The sequence below is a fragment of the Oncorhynchus kisutch genome, linkage group LG2, assembly GCF_002021735.2.
Source record: "Oncorhynchus kisutch isolate 150728-3 linkage group LG2, Okis_V2, whole genome shotgun sequence".
In the NCBI taxonomy this organism is placed as follows: domain Eukaryota; kingdom Metazoa; phylum Chordata; class Actinopteri; order Salmoniformes; family Salmonidae; genus Oncorhynchus; species Oncorhynchus kisutch.
The window spans coordinates 56,588,297-56,604,026 of record NC_034175.2 but is presented as its reverse complement, the minus strand read 5'-3'; the positions used below and the strand labels follow the sequence as shown (position 1 = coordinate 56,604,026).

General features: G+C 42.5%; 1 protein-coding gene across 1 annotated transcript in view; it reads right to left on the bottom strand.

The window, feature by feature from the left end:
* Positions 1-11,733, bottom strand: part of LOC109902889 (5-hydroxytryptamine receptor 2A) — a 34,075-nt gene extending 22,342 nt beyond the window's left edge. The window contains exon 1 of the mRNA XM_031798217.1: positions 10,189-11,733. Coding sequence (XP_031654077.1) covers positions 10,189-10,672 — 484 coding nt within the window. The 5' untranslated portion in view covers positions 10,673-11,733. The remainder of the gene's footprint in view (positions 1-10,188) is intronic.
* Positions 11,734-15,730: the final 3,997 nt, after the last annotated feature.

The window sequence follows — 15,730 nt, the reverse complement described above, 5'->3', positions numbered from 1 at the left end:
ACAAGCATATCCTTAGAATACCGTTGCTTTAAATCAGTGTGCATGTGGGCACACGCTGGGCACAGATGTAAGTTCAACGTTTAATTTGAATTTAGTTGAGTTTTCAACTAATGTGAATTCAAACAAAATAACCTTAAGTCGATTACTTTTTGCAAATCCAATCACTTTTTCACATTTATTTAATATTTTGGGGGGTTGAAATGACATGTAACCAACATTGATACAAACCGTTTTTACCCATTTTGAAGCAACTATGCCCAATATGAAGCACCATTCCCAGAAAGTTGTGGGAAGGTTGTATGCAAAATAACCATAGAATAACAACGCTCTCAACAAGCTCTAAGAAACATATGGTTCTCAGAACGTTATGTGCTAGCTGGGTAATCGCTTCAGGAAAAAGTTTGGAAAAACAATTATCCTACTAAGGCTCTTGTAAGTTTGTTTCTGTATATTCTGTTCATGTCTCTCTTGTTGTCTTTCTCGATTGAATTGTTTAATTTCAAATGCGTTATTGGCATGAATGCAAGATACAATTTTGTTGTTGAATTTAAACAAATCTAACTTGGTTATAGAGTGATATGAATGTTGTAGAATGTACTAGAGTGACTGAGAGTCACATACATCATTTCATAGCCCTGTGGCCACTGACCTTGACACGAACACAAAGCAATAAAACACGATAACCAATGAGAAAATCTAGGAAAGAATACAGTGGATAGGAGCAGACAGTTGAGGTGTAACGGCAGATTGCAGGGATCAGACCAAAACGCAGCGTCCATATCGTTTATTATAAAACATAAACTGAACACTAGGAAATACAAAACAATAAATGTGAACAATAACGAAAACCAAACCGAAACAGTCCCGTGTGGTGACAAACACAGACACGGAGACAAACACCCACAAACCAACAGTGAAACCCAGGCTACCTAAATATGGTTCTCAATCAGGGACAACTATAAACAGCTGCCTCTGATTGAGAACCATATCAGGCCAAACACAGAAATAGAAAAAACATAGAAACACAAACATAGACTGCCCACCCCAACTCACGCACTGACCATACTAAAAGACAAAACAAAGGAAAATAAAGGTCAGAACGTGACAGGAGGTAGTCGTCTCTTTCTGTCTGTCCATGTCTGTCTCTCGCTCTGTCTCTCAATGTGTCTATTGCTCTGTCTCTCCTTCTGTCTCTAATTCACTCATTTCCTCTGAGACCTTTGACTTTTGCTGCAGTTTGGTGTTTCAGGTAACATCAGTAGTCATCCTGGGTATTCTGACTGGGCTTGAATCCCAGTTCATTTGGAAACATCGGATTAGCTTCACCACAACACCTGTAGTTACAATCTATACCCTCACACATGTCAGAGAAATGTCCAAATAGAAGGAAAGACACCAGTCTTTCTACATTATTTACACATTCTACAATTCCACATAATATTCAGAGAATGAAGCTGACACGTACAGTCCATCTACTGTGTGCCATACTATTTATGTCATAAAGTGTTCTGCATTCATTTTCACCCAACCAAAGAAAATTTCTCAGTCATCAGTAACTGATGTCTGGTCCACAGGTTCATAGTTTGGATAACTGAGATTTCTTAACGACGACTCTGAGAGTACAATGCAGTATATGTCACACTTGCACACCTCACACAGTGAGGCCAATAGTTACAACGCTTGAGTCAATGGATGAGAGTCATGGCAACTAGCCATTTGGATTTAAACTGGGGTTCATCATCACCCTGGTAACAGCATTTATGTATGACGTGTTCCCAAATTGTCTATCACCGTGGATACAGTGTTCATTACTGATATCCTGTATTATTCTGGGGTTCAATAGCAGTATTTTTTGTGTTTGATACCAGGTTCTTAAAAGCCAATACTGACTGTGTGTGTGTGTGTGTGTGTGTGTGTGTGTGTGTGTGTGTGTGTGTGTGTGTGTGTGTGTGTGTGTGTGTGTGTGTGTGTGTGTGTGTGTGTGTGTGTGTGTGTGTGTGTGTGTGTGTGTGTGTGCGTGCGTGCGTGTGTGTGTGCTTGTGTGTGTGTGTGTGTGTGTGTGTGCGGTGCATGCATGTGTACAATCTGTCATGGTTGATGCCCCCATTCCTGGTCTTGACGTTGGTGTAATAGGGTTTTATAACTAGTTAGAGGAGGACTGGAAGCAGTCAGAGACTCCAAAAATAAACACAGAGCCGTATAAATAAATACATCCACCAATCCACTACCTCTGCCTCTAACTGCAGCATTTACACAGTAAAGCGCTGGTGGGCTCCAGTAGGTAGAATTTGAAACACGGGGCCTGTACCAATAATACAGACGCATAAACAGTGGATCAGAAACAAACTATCAAATATCCATGACTATGACATCATGTACCAAAGAACCCCAAATGAGGGGTAGTTATGTTGCTCAAATAACAGTGGGAGGATAAGCAAGAAAAGATGTTTGCCTCTCTTGATCTCTCCATTTCTCTTTCTCGGGTCTGTTTTCTAAATCCTTTCTCAAACTGCCCCTGTATCAAACACCTATACACTCAGTCAGCCTCCTCTTCTCTCTGTCTCTCTCTTTCTCTCCCTTTCTCTCGCTCGCTCTCTCTTGTCCCTCTCTAGTCCCGTTTATACCTGGGGCTAACATGTGTCCTTTGTCCTGATCTTGTCTTACATTCTAATTTTGCCCACATTTCCCAAAATGTGTGGTATTACAATGTGTCTGTTATCCGTCCACTGTGTCTACATTGTGAACAGGTTTCCTGGTCCCTTATGCAAATTATTTCACAGCTATTCTTTCAAATAATATTTATTTATTTATTGTAAGACACATTGATGTTCTCGGTCAATGGTACCACCTGCCAATGATTTTAGAGGGCAAAATAATGATGATTTAAATAGTTTCTCTATCCCAATATGTCGACACTTGTAAGATATCCAGACACAATGTGTGTCTGACTATCTCAAGAGGTGGGCAGGATGATCTGATCACATTTCAGATCACAATGTGTCTTTTGATTGTCTACACCTTTCTAAAAATGTCGGCATATTCAGAATGTGGACAAGATCAGGACAAAGGATGCAAGTTAAAACCGGGTATAAACAGGGCTTCTGTCTCTTCCCTCTGTCTCTCTCTCTCGTTCAGATGTTTCTCTCCCAGTCCCTCCCTTGATTGAAGCATCAGGAACTCTATCATTCCCATCTCTTGTCTTTCGCCCTAGAAACCAATTTGTTTATTTTCCTCCTCTTGTATCTCTCCGTCTGTGATTTACCTGAGGACTACAAAGCAGCATCGATGAGTTAGCCAGCTAACTTTGATAAACAACCAGAAACGTACATACTGTATGTGTTTTTGGTTGTTAAGTAGACCATGCCAATTTGAAGTTCATATCTTTAAAAAATATATATTTAGGCAAGTTAACAGGCTAACTCCTTGATCCTGCATTGTTGTATACCCCTATTTTGCCCTGCGAACACATCTGGTTCTCTGAGAGCAGATAATGACAAGGCTTTGTTTTGTGTTTGGTTGTATCTGAGAGGAAGCTGCTGAGACTCAGTCTTTCCTTCATTTTTTTGTCCTTTAGCAGACACTCTTATCCAGAGCGACTTAAAGGAGCAATTAAGTGCCTTGCTCAAGGGTACATCAACAGATGTTTCACCTAGTCAGCTTTAGGATTCAAACCAGTGACATTTCGGTTACTGGCCCAACGATCTTAACCGCTAGGCTACCTGCCACCCTAATCCTCATGCTGGCTGCTCTTTTGAATCTTGTTTTGCTGCTGCTGGCTTGACCTGAAATTTCCCCCGTGTCTGGCTAAACGTCAGAGCACAAACCAAGTTTTCTCCCTAACCACAAAACCACTCATCTCTCTCTCTCTCTCTCTCTTGTTCTCTCTCTCTTGTTCTCTCTCTCTTGTTCTCTCTCTCTTGTTCTCTCTCTCTTGTTCTCTCTCTCTCTCTCTCTCTCTCTCTCTCTCTCTCTCTCTCTCTCTCTCTCTCTCTCTCTCTCTCTCTCTCTCTCCCTCTCTAGTCCATCACCCAGGGGATTAGGTCTATTTTTACCAAGGGGGTAATCTTCTTCTATAAAGACAGTCTAAAGAGCGAGGGTCAAAGGATTTTACGGGGTTATATGAAACACATTTCCCCTTAGTTAAGCATTAGTCATAACCCACTGGGCAAAAAATGGTTGAATCAACGTTGTTTCCACGTAATTTCATCCCCAGAAAATCTATGCGATGACGTTGAATCAACATGGAAAACTAATTGGATTTTCAAAAAATAAACATAAGGGTATTTCGTCTTTTTTCAACTAACTTTTACCTAAATGAATGTTTTGATTTCACATGAAAATCAACTTAAAGTCAAACTAAACTAAACGGTGAACTGATATGTGCCCAGTAGGAAGACAATGATTCATTCTCTATGTCATGATCTAGACAACACCAAGAAACTAGAGCACACTTACTGCATCGGCAACAGAACATGGCATACCTGCCTGTCAAAAATTTCTGTCTTCAAAAACACAAACTCTGAAAAGAGGTCTCTGTTTTTCTCTGTCATGCACCCCTCTAAGAGTGAAACAGTGCATGAGCGGAAGCAAAACAAAGCAAAGGAAAGGAGAGTGATTAAAGCCATGAAAGTGGTGGAGGTGGGAGACACAGACCAGGTATCAGGATCCTGACATAACCGAGAAGAGAGAGAGACAAATCAATAAAGAGATTAAATCATTTCCTTATTTCCAGAGGGCAGTAGAGCTAAATGAGTGGCGAGGCTGAAGAAAGGTGCTGTCTTCCTAACAGTCCCACAGGACAGGACTGGAGGGTCTGGCTAACCTCCATTAAGACCATAACAGAGTACTCTGTTCTCATGAACATCCAGACGTCGCCTTTGGTGACTACTCAGCCCAGTTAAAAGTGTCTATAAAACAGAGTGATTGATTATAACTAAGTGAACCATGAAGGCCTTAATCTCGCAAGCCTTCTAAGAATGGCTGTCAGGTGAGACTATTCATGTTCATCTTCTACCTTACCTTGAATCAGAGCCCTGTGGTGCTGTAATCTGGTGTCACATCACCGAAAGGCAGACAATTAATAAACCCTCACATAATCTATGGCAATAGCAAGCTAATAAATTATTGGTTGACTCTGGACACTGTTCAAAGGGTAAAACATCATTTATATGCATTCATAAGAATCAAGACGTCTAATCCCCAACAGCATGTAATAGACAGACAGGCCTGTAATACAGTTGTTGTTCTCTCTGTAATGAAAAGATTCTCTGTTTGCTCAGTCTTTTCATGTGCCAGATGAATCCAATCCACTGTGGGCAATTTAGCGACAAAGTAGCAACACAAGAAAATAATGACAAAGTATCTGACGAGTTTCTGTTGGCATCCCAACGTTTAATGAGTTCTTTTGTCTGCTTATTAAAGGGGAACAGCAGAGGTCGTACTTTTCACAGAAGCACACTTCCTTCAGACTCATTTACTACACTCCTCATTTTCATGCAAATGAGGTCTCTACTTAGGGCTTAAAGCTCCTTATAAAAGCAGACTTGTGACATTTACACATTTAGAAAGGCATGGAGAGGAACTTAGGAAACAACAGACTGTCTAACTCCAATCCCTGGAGAAGCTGGAAAAGAGAGAGAGAGATCTATTCAGAGAGAGTCAGCACTCTATTCAGAGAGAGTCCTCTCCACTCCATGTTTCAGGTGAAAAAAATGTTGGTGACATTCATTACTTGCACAAAGCATTGTGGGTATGTGGTATGTTCACCAGACCAGATGGGGGTGGAGGCTTCTAGTAAGGGGACCATAAATCAAAATACAAAGCCATATAGGCAAATATCTGACAGCTTCCATAGTATGACTGTACATGTCTATCCAGCTTCCATAGTATGACTGTACATGTCTATCCAGCTTCCATAGTATGACTGTACATGTCTATCCAGCTTCCATAGTATGACTGTACATGTCTATCCAGCTTCCATAGTATGACTGTACATGTCTATCCAGCTTCCAGAGTATGACTGTACATGTCTATCCAGCTTCCATAGTATGACTGTACATGTCTATCCAGCTTCCAGAGTAAAGATCTCTAAGGGATGCTCGCAATATAGCTCATATTCAGTAACAATCTCAGTAATTGGTACTTTCAATGCTACCAGATTATTAGATACACCCGTCTAGAACAGGGTCAGACCCGGCCTAGCCTCCAAAATAGCCTGAATTCTTTCGGAGCATTCCACACAATGTCGGAACCGTTCCACAGTTGCTGCAGATTGGACGGCGGTACATAGGTGCTTCCGAGTGGCGCAGTGGTCTAAGACACTGTATCTCAGTGCTAGAGGCATCAATTCCAGGCTGCTCACAACCAGCTGTGATTGGGAGTCGCATAAGGCAGTGCACAATTGTCCCAGTGTCTTCCGGGTTAGGGTTTGGCCGGGGTAGGCAGTCATTGTAAAAAAGAATTTGTTCTTAAATTACTTGCCAAGTTAAATAAAGGGGGGAAAAATTATTCAACATTCATGCTGTGAACAGCCAGTTCCATCTCATGTCAAATATGTTCTATTGGGTTGAGGTCTGGGGACTGTGTAGGCCAATCAAGTAAACTGAACTCGCTGTCTGGTTCCAGGTGATGGTTTTCCACTCCTCAATTGTCCAGTGTTGGTGATCGCGTGCCCACTGGAGCCGCTTCTTCTTGTTTTTGAACTGATAGTAGTGGAACCCTGCGTGGTCATCTGCTGCAATATAGCCAATCTGTGATAAGGATCAACAAGTTGCGCATTCCGAGATGCCTTTCTGCACACCATTGTTGTTCTGTTTGTGGACCGCCTGTAAACTTACAAGATTCTTCTTCGACCTTTCTCATCAACTAGCTGTTTTCGCCCACAGGACTGCCGCTGACTGGATGTTTTTTGTTTATCGCCATGCAAATTGTTATGGCCATGCTAACGTTCAATAGAACAGTAACAAGATGCCTGTCTGTCTACTTTATATAACAAGCTACAGCCATGTGACTCACTGCCTGTAGGAGCGATACATTTTTGTGAACAGGTTGGTGTCGGTAATAAACTAGCCGGTGTATATAACATATATATATAACCAAAATATCAACACATTGCAAAACCACAACCACAAAATGTATTGAATTAAAATTCTCCAAATATTTATCTGCTTCTTATTGAACCACTTGTGAAAAACCAAACAGCTGGAGTTTCCACGCATGACTTAATCATTCTAACAATTTTAATAATAATGTTAAACAACCAACTAATTCTGTACAACACAACAATGAAGAATATCAGCTCCAGCATACATTGATAATAATAAGATTTTGGGAGATTGTTAGACTTCAGTGCAGCTTTCGATATCATTGATCATAACACATTGCTTAAAAAACATGTTAGATAGAACACAGAGGGTTTTATTTCATGGAAGCCTCTCTAATGAAAATTAGTTTGAGTGTGGTGTAACACAGGGCAGCTGGCTCAGCCCATTATTGTTTTCTGTTTTTACTAATGACCTTCCACTGACCTTGAATAAAGCCTGCGTTTCCATGTATGCTGACGACTCAACAGTATACACGTCGGCTGCAACAGTAAAATAAATAACTGACACCTTTAACCTCACTAGGGTATGTGGGATGCTAGCGTCCCACCTGGCCAATATCCAGTGAAATTACAGAGCGCCAAATTCAAATACAGAAATACTCATCATACAAATTCAGAAAACATGCAAGTATTTTACATAGGTTTAAAGATTAACTTCTTGTGAATCCAACCACGGTGTCAGATTTCAAAAAGGATTTACGGCGAAAGCATACCTTACGAATATGTGAGAACATCACCCAGCAGACTAATCATTACAAACAGTAACCAGCCAAGTAGAAGAGTTACACAAGTCAGAAATAGAGATACAATTAATCACTTACCTTTGATGATCTTCACATGGTTAGACTCAGAAGACATTAATTTACTCAATAAATGTTTGTTTTGTTCGATAAAGTCTCTTTATATACAAAAACCTCCATTTTGTTTGTGCGTTTTCTTCAGTAATCCACAGGCTCAAATGCAGTCAAAACAGGCAGACAAAAAATCCTAATTCTATCCGTAAAGTTCATAGAAACATGTCAAACGATGTTTATATTCAATCCTCAGGTAGTTTTTAGCCTAAATAATCGATAATATTTCAACCGGACAATAACGTCGTATAAAAGGCAAACAAGAAAGGCACTCTTTCGGTCGCGCGCATGAAAAATCTCTGTGACACTGCAGGGTCCACTCAGAATACAAGCCTGAAACAATTTCTAAAGACTGTTGACATCTAGTGGAAGGCATAGGAGCTGTAATTTGAGTCCTAAGTCAATGGATACTGTAATGGCATTGAATAGAAAACAAAAAGAAATCCTACTTCCTGGATGGATTTTTCTCAGGTTTTCGCCTGCCAAATCAGTTCTGTTATACTCGCGGACACTATTTTAACAGTTTTTAAAAATCCAAATCTACCAATTATATGCATATCCTATCTTCTGGGCCTGAGTAGCAGGCAGTTTAATTTGGGCACGCTTTTCATCCAAAATTCCGAATGCTGTCCCCTAATCAGTTTTAGATTGAGTAACTAGAAATAGGCTGGTGCTAAATATCTCAAAAACTAAAAGCATTATTTTTGTGAAAAATCACTCAATCAAACCTAAACCTCATCTGGATCTATTATTGAATAATGTGGCGATTGAGCAAGTTGAGGAGTCTAAACTGCTGGCTGTTACCCTAGATAGCAAGCTATAATGGTCCAAACATATAGACTCAATGGTTACTAAAATAGGAAAGAGGTCTGCTTTCTTGACATCTCAGTCAACCCAAAAAAAAACATACGCAAATTGCAGTTTGTCCAGAAGAGAGCAGCATGCATTGCATTTAGATGTACACAGAAGGTGAATGTCAATGACATGCATTTCAATCTCTCCTGGTTCAAAGTTGAGGAGAGATTTACTGCATCACTGTTGGTCTTTGTGCGAGGTGTTGACGGTATCTGTTCAAGCCGTTGGCACACAGTTCGGACACTCATCGACATCAAACAACACGTGCAACCAGAAGTCTCTTCACAGTCCCCAGGTCCAGAACAGAGGCTGGGAAGCAAACAGTATTAAATAGAGCCATGACCGAATGGAACTCTCTGCCATCCCAGGTAACTCAAGCTAGTAATAAAAACAGATTCAATAACCAGAGAAAAGAACACCTCGTGGCACAACAGGGACTGTGAAGAGACACACAGACATTGTTTCCTGTTTGGACCCCAGAAAGAGAAGTGCCTGCCTCGGCAGCAGCTAATTTGGGATCCTAATAAAAATGAAATACATACTAAATACTACTATAAATAAATGAAGAGTTTCATTCCAAAACACTATATATCCATTTTCAGAAATGTAGGTAAATTAGCTTTTATTGTTTAAATAAATTATGAAAGAGATTGGTGTGTTTTTTTCACTATCTAATCATTGTATGGGGTTGTTCAATGACAGACATATTTATTTAAAATCTATCACTTGATGGTTATATTTCAGAGACAAATAATCAGTTTTTTTTTTCCAAAATGCTATATGCCTCACTCAGAGAAATAAATAGTACTGCTAGGTTTTACACAGTCAAATGTAACAAATAATTAAATTTTTAATAAAGAACTGTACACATGATACATTTGTGACATCAATATTTAATAAAAAAATATATATAATAACTCAATACAGTAATAGGAGATCTGTATGTAAAACATTTACATTTGACATTTTAGTCATCTAGCAGATGCTGTTATCTAGAGCGACTTACAGTACCTGCATTCTTCTTAAGATAGCTAGGTTAGACAACCAAATCCTGTACAGTCAAATATACAGGATACGACCATTCCATTCCAGATAAGCAATGGATATATAGCATTTTGTAAAAAAAACGAAAAAACACTTTCATAAAAATCTAAAATCTATGAATACAAAATCTGAGAACAGTAACGTAAATGTCAAATATACAAAACACACTCTTGTTGATAGACTTTGTAAGTATTATGATGTCATTCTCTGTTTTCTGTTTTTTTGTACGTCTTTACTGTGCTGTGTCTGAGCCTGTACGTGTGCAAGCCAAAGACAAATGTAAATGTTTAACCAAACAATGAGACAATACATTTTTGAACTTGAGCTGGAACTCACCATAGAGAATTGTCACCATGGAGATGGGCATGACCAGGATGCCCAGCAGCATGTCGGCGACAGCCAGCGACATCAGGAAGTAGTTGGTGGCGTTCTGGAGCTTCTTCTCCAGAGACACTGCGATGATGACCAGGATGTTACCTGTCACTGTAACGGCAATGACCGCCAGGATCAGCAAAGCAGCCCAGTTCTTGTCCACTGTTTTCATCCCCTTCACACACTGCGATGATGCCAGAATCCTTGCTTCATCACTGTAAACCTTGCCGCTATGCGTCCAGTTGCCTGGCGGAAAGTCATGCACATTGCCGCCATCATTCCCGTTACACCCATTTGAAAAATTCCTGCTTTCATTTCCCAGAAGTCTCTCTGGACCATTAGGCCAAGGGTCAGGGTCGGGGTCAAAGGACGGAAGCGTTATGGCTCTGACGGCAGAAGAGATCAACTCCGATACGTTCCCATGCAGGTTCATTATGTCAGTCGCCATACACCTCCAGCACGTCCCTTACAATGGCACACTAACTCTTACAAGTCTGTTACGTGGTGAGAGAGGAGCAGAGAGGGATAGGTCTGGTCCTTAAGAGTCTCCACATGCTCAGAGCTCAAAGTCAACCCTCATAACGTCTGTCAAACTACATGTGGGATTAAGTCAGAGAAGGCTGTCCATGGGTACAGACTTCACCTCGGTTAATTCTTGAAGTAGTCGTAGCTAATGACGGACGGAAACGGAGAGAAACAATAACTTAGCAAAACCCCCCCGAACAATAGAGAGCTCTATGACTTTTGCTCTGTTCCAAGTATTCCAAACCGGAGGGCAAATACCCTAAGCACGATATCTCACATTCAATCCTTTTCTCAGGTCCACATTATTACCTGTTGATCAAAGAGGTTGAATCCATTTGAAATCAGGAAAGTATAATGATAAGAATGTGCTCAACTCCAGTGTGCCAGTTTGGACAGAAGGTATCCACACTGTCAGAAGGCAGCGATCGCTCGGTTTAAACCTGACATCGTCATTTCAATGGAGAAGATGAGACAGGAGGTATGTGTTTGTCAGAAAATTCTCAGGTGTCCCCTGCTGCGCTCGCTAGGAACTGCACCTGTGTGTCAGTGCTATGGAGATGGATCAACAGCATAATGAGTGACGACAGGTGTCACAGACACTCTTCCTCCCTTTCTTACTGTCACACACACTTCCAGCCAGGTCCGCCCTCTGTGCTGGGAAGGTGGTGAGTTTCGCCGGATGTGATGGATGGAAAATGGTGGTTTGGGAAAAACAGTCACACTGAAAACATTCCTCTACCTTTTCTCCTTTTTTTTCTTCCATATTCCTTCAGCCCTTTAGTCCAGCCTCTACAGAGCCCATATCGTTTTGATTCCTCTTTGACAAAAGACAGGGTCTTCAGGTCCCCTGATTATTAGGAAGTCCCCTACAGCTTTACACCTCACCTCAGCCACCAGTCACTGAGCAATACTCCACTGTGTGCCGTTTCTTCTCCCTCACACACACACTCACATGCGCTCTCTCTGCCTGCCTGCCTGCCTCACTCTCTCTCTCTCTCTCTCTCTCTCTCTCTCTCTCTCTCTCTCTCTCTCTCCCTGCCTCTTGTTCACTCTCCCTGCCTCTCTCTCTCTCCCTGCCTCTTGTTCGCTCTCCCTACCTCACTCTCTCTCTCTCCCTGCCTCTCGCTCTCCCTGCCTCACTCTCTCTGTTCTGCTCCCCTCTCCATGCATCTCTCTCTCTCTTCCTGGTTCCCTCACTCTCTCTCGGTCTCCCTCTCTTTCTCTCTCTGTCACTCTCACACAGGGCAGGCTTTCTGTACTGTATTTCAGGCAGTTCTAGGTTAGGTCTTCAGTTTACACACAGTAGCTTTAGGAGTTGTTCTGTGAGAGCTCATAAAGGTATTGCTTCGCAGTGAGAAATCAGTTGAATCCAGGCAGCATAGTGTGCATACAAGGGTCTTTCTGAGCAGTGTCTGTGCCAAGTACCACAGAGCAAGAGAGCACTCTGTTGTGCACGTACCCCCCTGTTGTGCCCACCGAAGGACCACCTCATTCCTCCCACTCTTGGGTCTCTCACATACTTTAACGAACGTCGAAATGGGTAGACCAAGGCGCAGCATTATTTGGGTTCATCACTTGACACATACTCGCTCAAACAGAAACATGTAGGAAGACAAAGTACAAGCACACACACACATTACATATTTAGATACATACTCAAGCATACATGAAAAAAAAGAAACGTCCCTTTTTCAGAGCCCTGTCTTTCAAGGATAATTTGTAAAAATCCAAATGTCTTCGCAGATCTTCATTGTAAAGGGTTTAAACACTGTTTTCCGGCGCCGACAGAGATGGCCGCCTCGCTTCGCGTTCCTAGGAAACTATGCAGTATTTTTTTGAACGTGTTATTTATTACATTGGTATCCCAGGTAATCTTAGGTTTTATTACATACAGTCGGGAGGAACTACTGGATATAAGAGCAACATCAACTCACCATCATTACTACCAGGATTACGACTTTCCCGAAGCGGATCCTATGTCTTGCCCACCACCCAGGACAATGGATCGGATCCCAGCCGGCGATCCAATACAACGACGCTGTAAAAGGGGCAGACGAAGCGGTTTTCTGGTCAGGCTCCGGAGACAGGCACATCGCGCACCGCTCCCTAGCACACTACTCGCCAATGTCCAGTCCCTTGACAACAAGGTTAAGGAAATCCGAGCAAGGATAGCATTCCGCTTCACGGAAACTTGGCTTACTCGAGACACGCTATCGGAGTCGGTACAGCCAGCTGGTTTCTTCACGCATCGTGCCGACAGAAACAAACATAAAACAAACATAAGAAGACGAGCGGGGGTGTATGCCTTATGACTAACGAGACGTGGTGTGATCATAACAACATACAGGAACTCAAGTCCTTCTGTTCACCTGACTTAGAATTCATCACAATCAAATGTTGACCGCATTATCTACCAAGAGAATTCTCTTCGATTATAATCCCAGCTGCATATATTCCCCCCCAAGCAGACACATCGATGGCCCTGAACAAACTTTATTTGACTCTGTGTTAACTGGAAACCACATATCCTGGGGCTGCATTCATTGTAGCTTGGGATTTTATCAAGGCTAATCTGAAAACAAGACTCCCTAAATTCTATCAGCATATCGATTGTGCTACCAGGGCTGGTAAAACCCTGGATCATTGTTATTCTAACTTGCAAGGTGACCGGAAACATGACCAAATCCAAACAGTGTAGCTATTCCCTCCGCAAAGCAATCAAACAAGCTAAGCGTCAGTATAGATACAAAGTAGAGTCGCAATTCAACGGCTCAGACACAAGAGATATGTGGCAGGGTCTACAGTCAATCACGGATTACAAAAAGAAAATCAGCCCTGTCGCGGACCAGGATGTCTTGCTCCCAGACAGACTAAACAACTTCTTTGCTCGCTTTGAGGACAATACAGTGCCACTGACACGGCCCGCTACCAAAACCTGCTGACTCTCCTTCACTGCAGCCGACGTGAGTAAAACATTTAAACGTGTTAACCCTCGCAAGGCTGCAGCCCCAGATGGCATCCCCAGCCGCGTCCTCAGAGCATGCGCAGACCAGCTGGCTGGTGTGTTTACGGACATATTCAATCAATCCTTATCCCAGTCTGCTGGTCCCACATGCTTCAAGAGGGCCACCATTGTTCCTGTTCCCAAGAAAGCTAAGGTAACTGAGCTAAACGACTACCGTCCCATGGCACTCACTTCCGTCATCATGAAGTGCTTTGAGAGACTAGTCAAGGACCATATCACCTCCACCCTACCTGACACCCTAGACCCACTCCAATTTGCTTACTGCCACAATATGTCCACAGACGACGCAATCGCAACCACACTGCACATGGCCCTAACCCATCTGGACAAGAGGAATACCTATGTGAGAATGCTGTTCATCGACTACAGCGCAGGATTTAACACCATAGTACCCTCCAAACTCGTCATCAAGCTCGAGACCCTGGCTCTCGACCCCGCCCTGTGCAACTGGGTCCTGGACTTCCTGACGGGCCGCCCCCAGGTGGTGAGGGTAGGTAACAGCATCTCCACCCCGTTGATCCTCAACACTGGGGCCCCACAAGGGTGCGTTCTGAGCTCTCTCCTGTACTCCCTGTTCACCCATGACTGCACGCCTCCAACTCAATCATCAAGTTTGCAGACGACCCTACAGTGGTATGCTTGATTACCAACAACGACAAGACGGCCTACAGGGAGGAGGTGAGGGCCCTCGGAGTGTGGTGTCAGGAAAATAACCTCACACTCAACATCAGCAAAACAAAGGAGATGATCGTGGACTTCAGGAAACAGCAGAGGGAGCAACCCCCTATCCACATCGGCGGGATAGTAGTGGAGAGGGTAGAAAGTTTTAAGTTCCTCGGCGTACACATCATGGACAGACTGAATTGGTCCACCCACACAGACAGCGGGGTGAAGAAGGCACAGCAGCGCCTCTTCAACCTCAGGAGGCTGAAGAAATTTGGCTTGTCACCAAAAGCACTCACAAACTTTTACAGATGCACAATCGAGAGCATCCTGTCGGGCTGTATCACCGCCTGGTAAGGCAGCTGCTCCGCCCACAACCATAAGGCTCTCCAGAGGGTAGTGAGGTCTGCACAACGCATCACCGGGGGCAAACTACCTGCCCTCCAGGACACCTACATCACCCGATGTCACAGGAAGGCCATAAAGATCATCAAGGACAACAACCACCAGGGACCGAGAGACTGAATAACAGCTTCTATCTCAAGGCCATCAGACTGTTAAACAGCCACCACTAACATTGAGTGGCTGCTGCCATACATGTAAAAAATGTGTCACTAGCCACTTTAAACAATGCCACTTAATATAATGTTTACATACTCTACATTACTCATCTCATATGTATATACTGTACTCTATACCACCTACTGCATCTTGCCATCTTTATGTAATACATGTATCACTAGCCACTTTAAACAATGCCACTTAATATAATGTTTACATACCCTACATTACTCATCTCATATGTATGTACTGTACTCGATACCATCTACTGCATCTTGCCTATGCCGTTCTGTACCATCACTCATTCATATATCTTTATGTACATATTCTTCATCCCTTTACACTTGTGTGTTTAAGGTAGCTGTTGTGAAATTGTTAGGTTAGATTACTTGTTGGTTATTACTGCATTGTTGGAACTAGAAGCACAAGCATTTCGCTACACACACATTAACATCTACTAACCATGTGTATGTGACAAATAAAATTTGAATTGATTTTGTTCCATGAACAATAAATGAACATGCACCTGTGGAACAATCGTTAAGACACTAACAGCTTACAGACGGTAGGCAAATAAGGTCACAGTTATGAAAACTTAGGACACTAAAGGGGCCTTTCTACTGTCTCTGAAAAACACCAAAAGATGCCCAGGGTCCCTGCTCATCTGCGTGAACGTGCCTTAGGCATGCTGCAAGGAGACGTGAGGACTGCAGATGGGGCCAGGGCAATGAA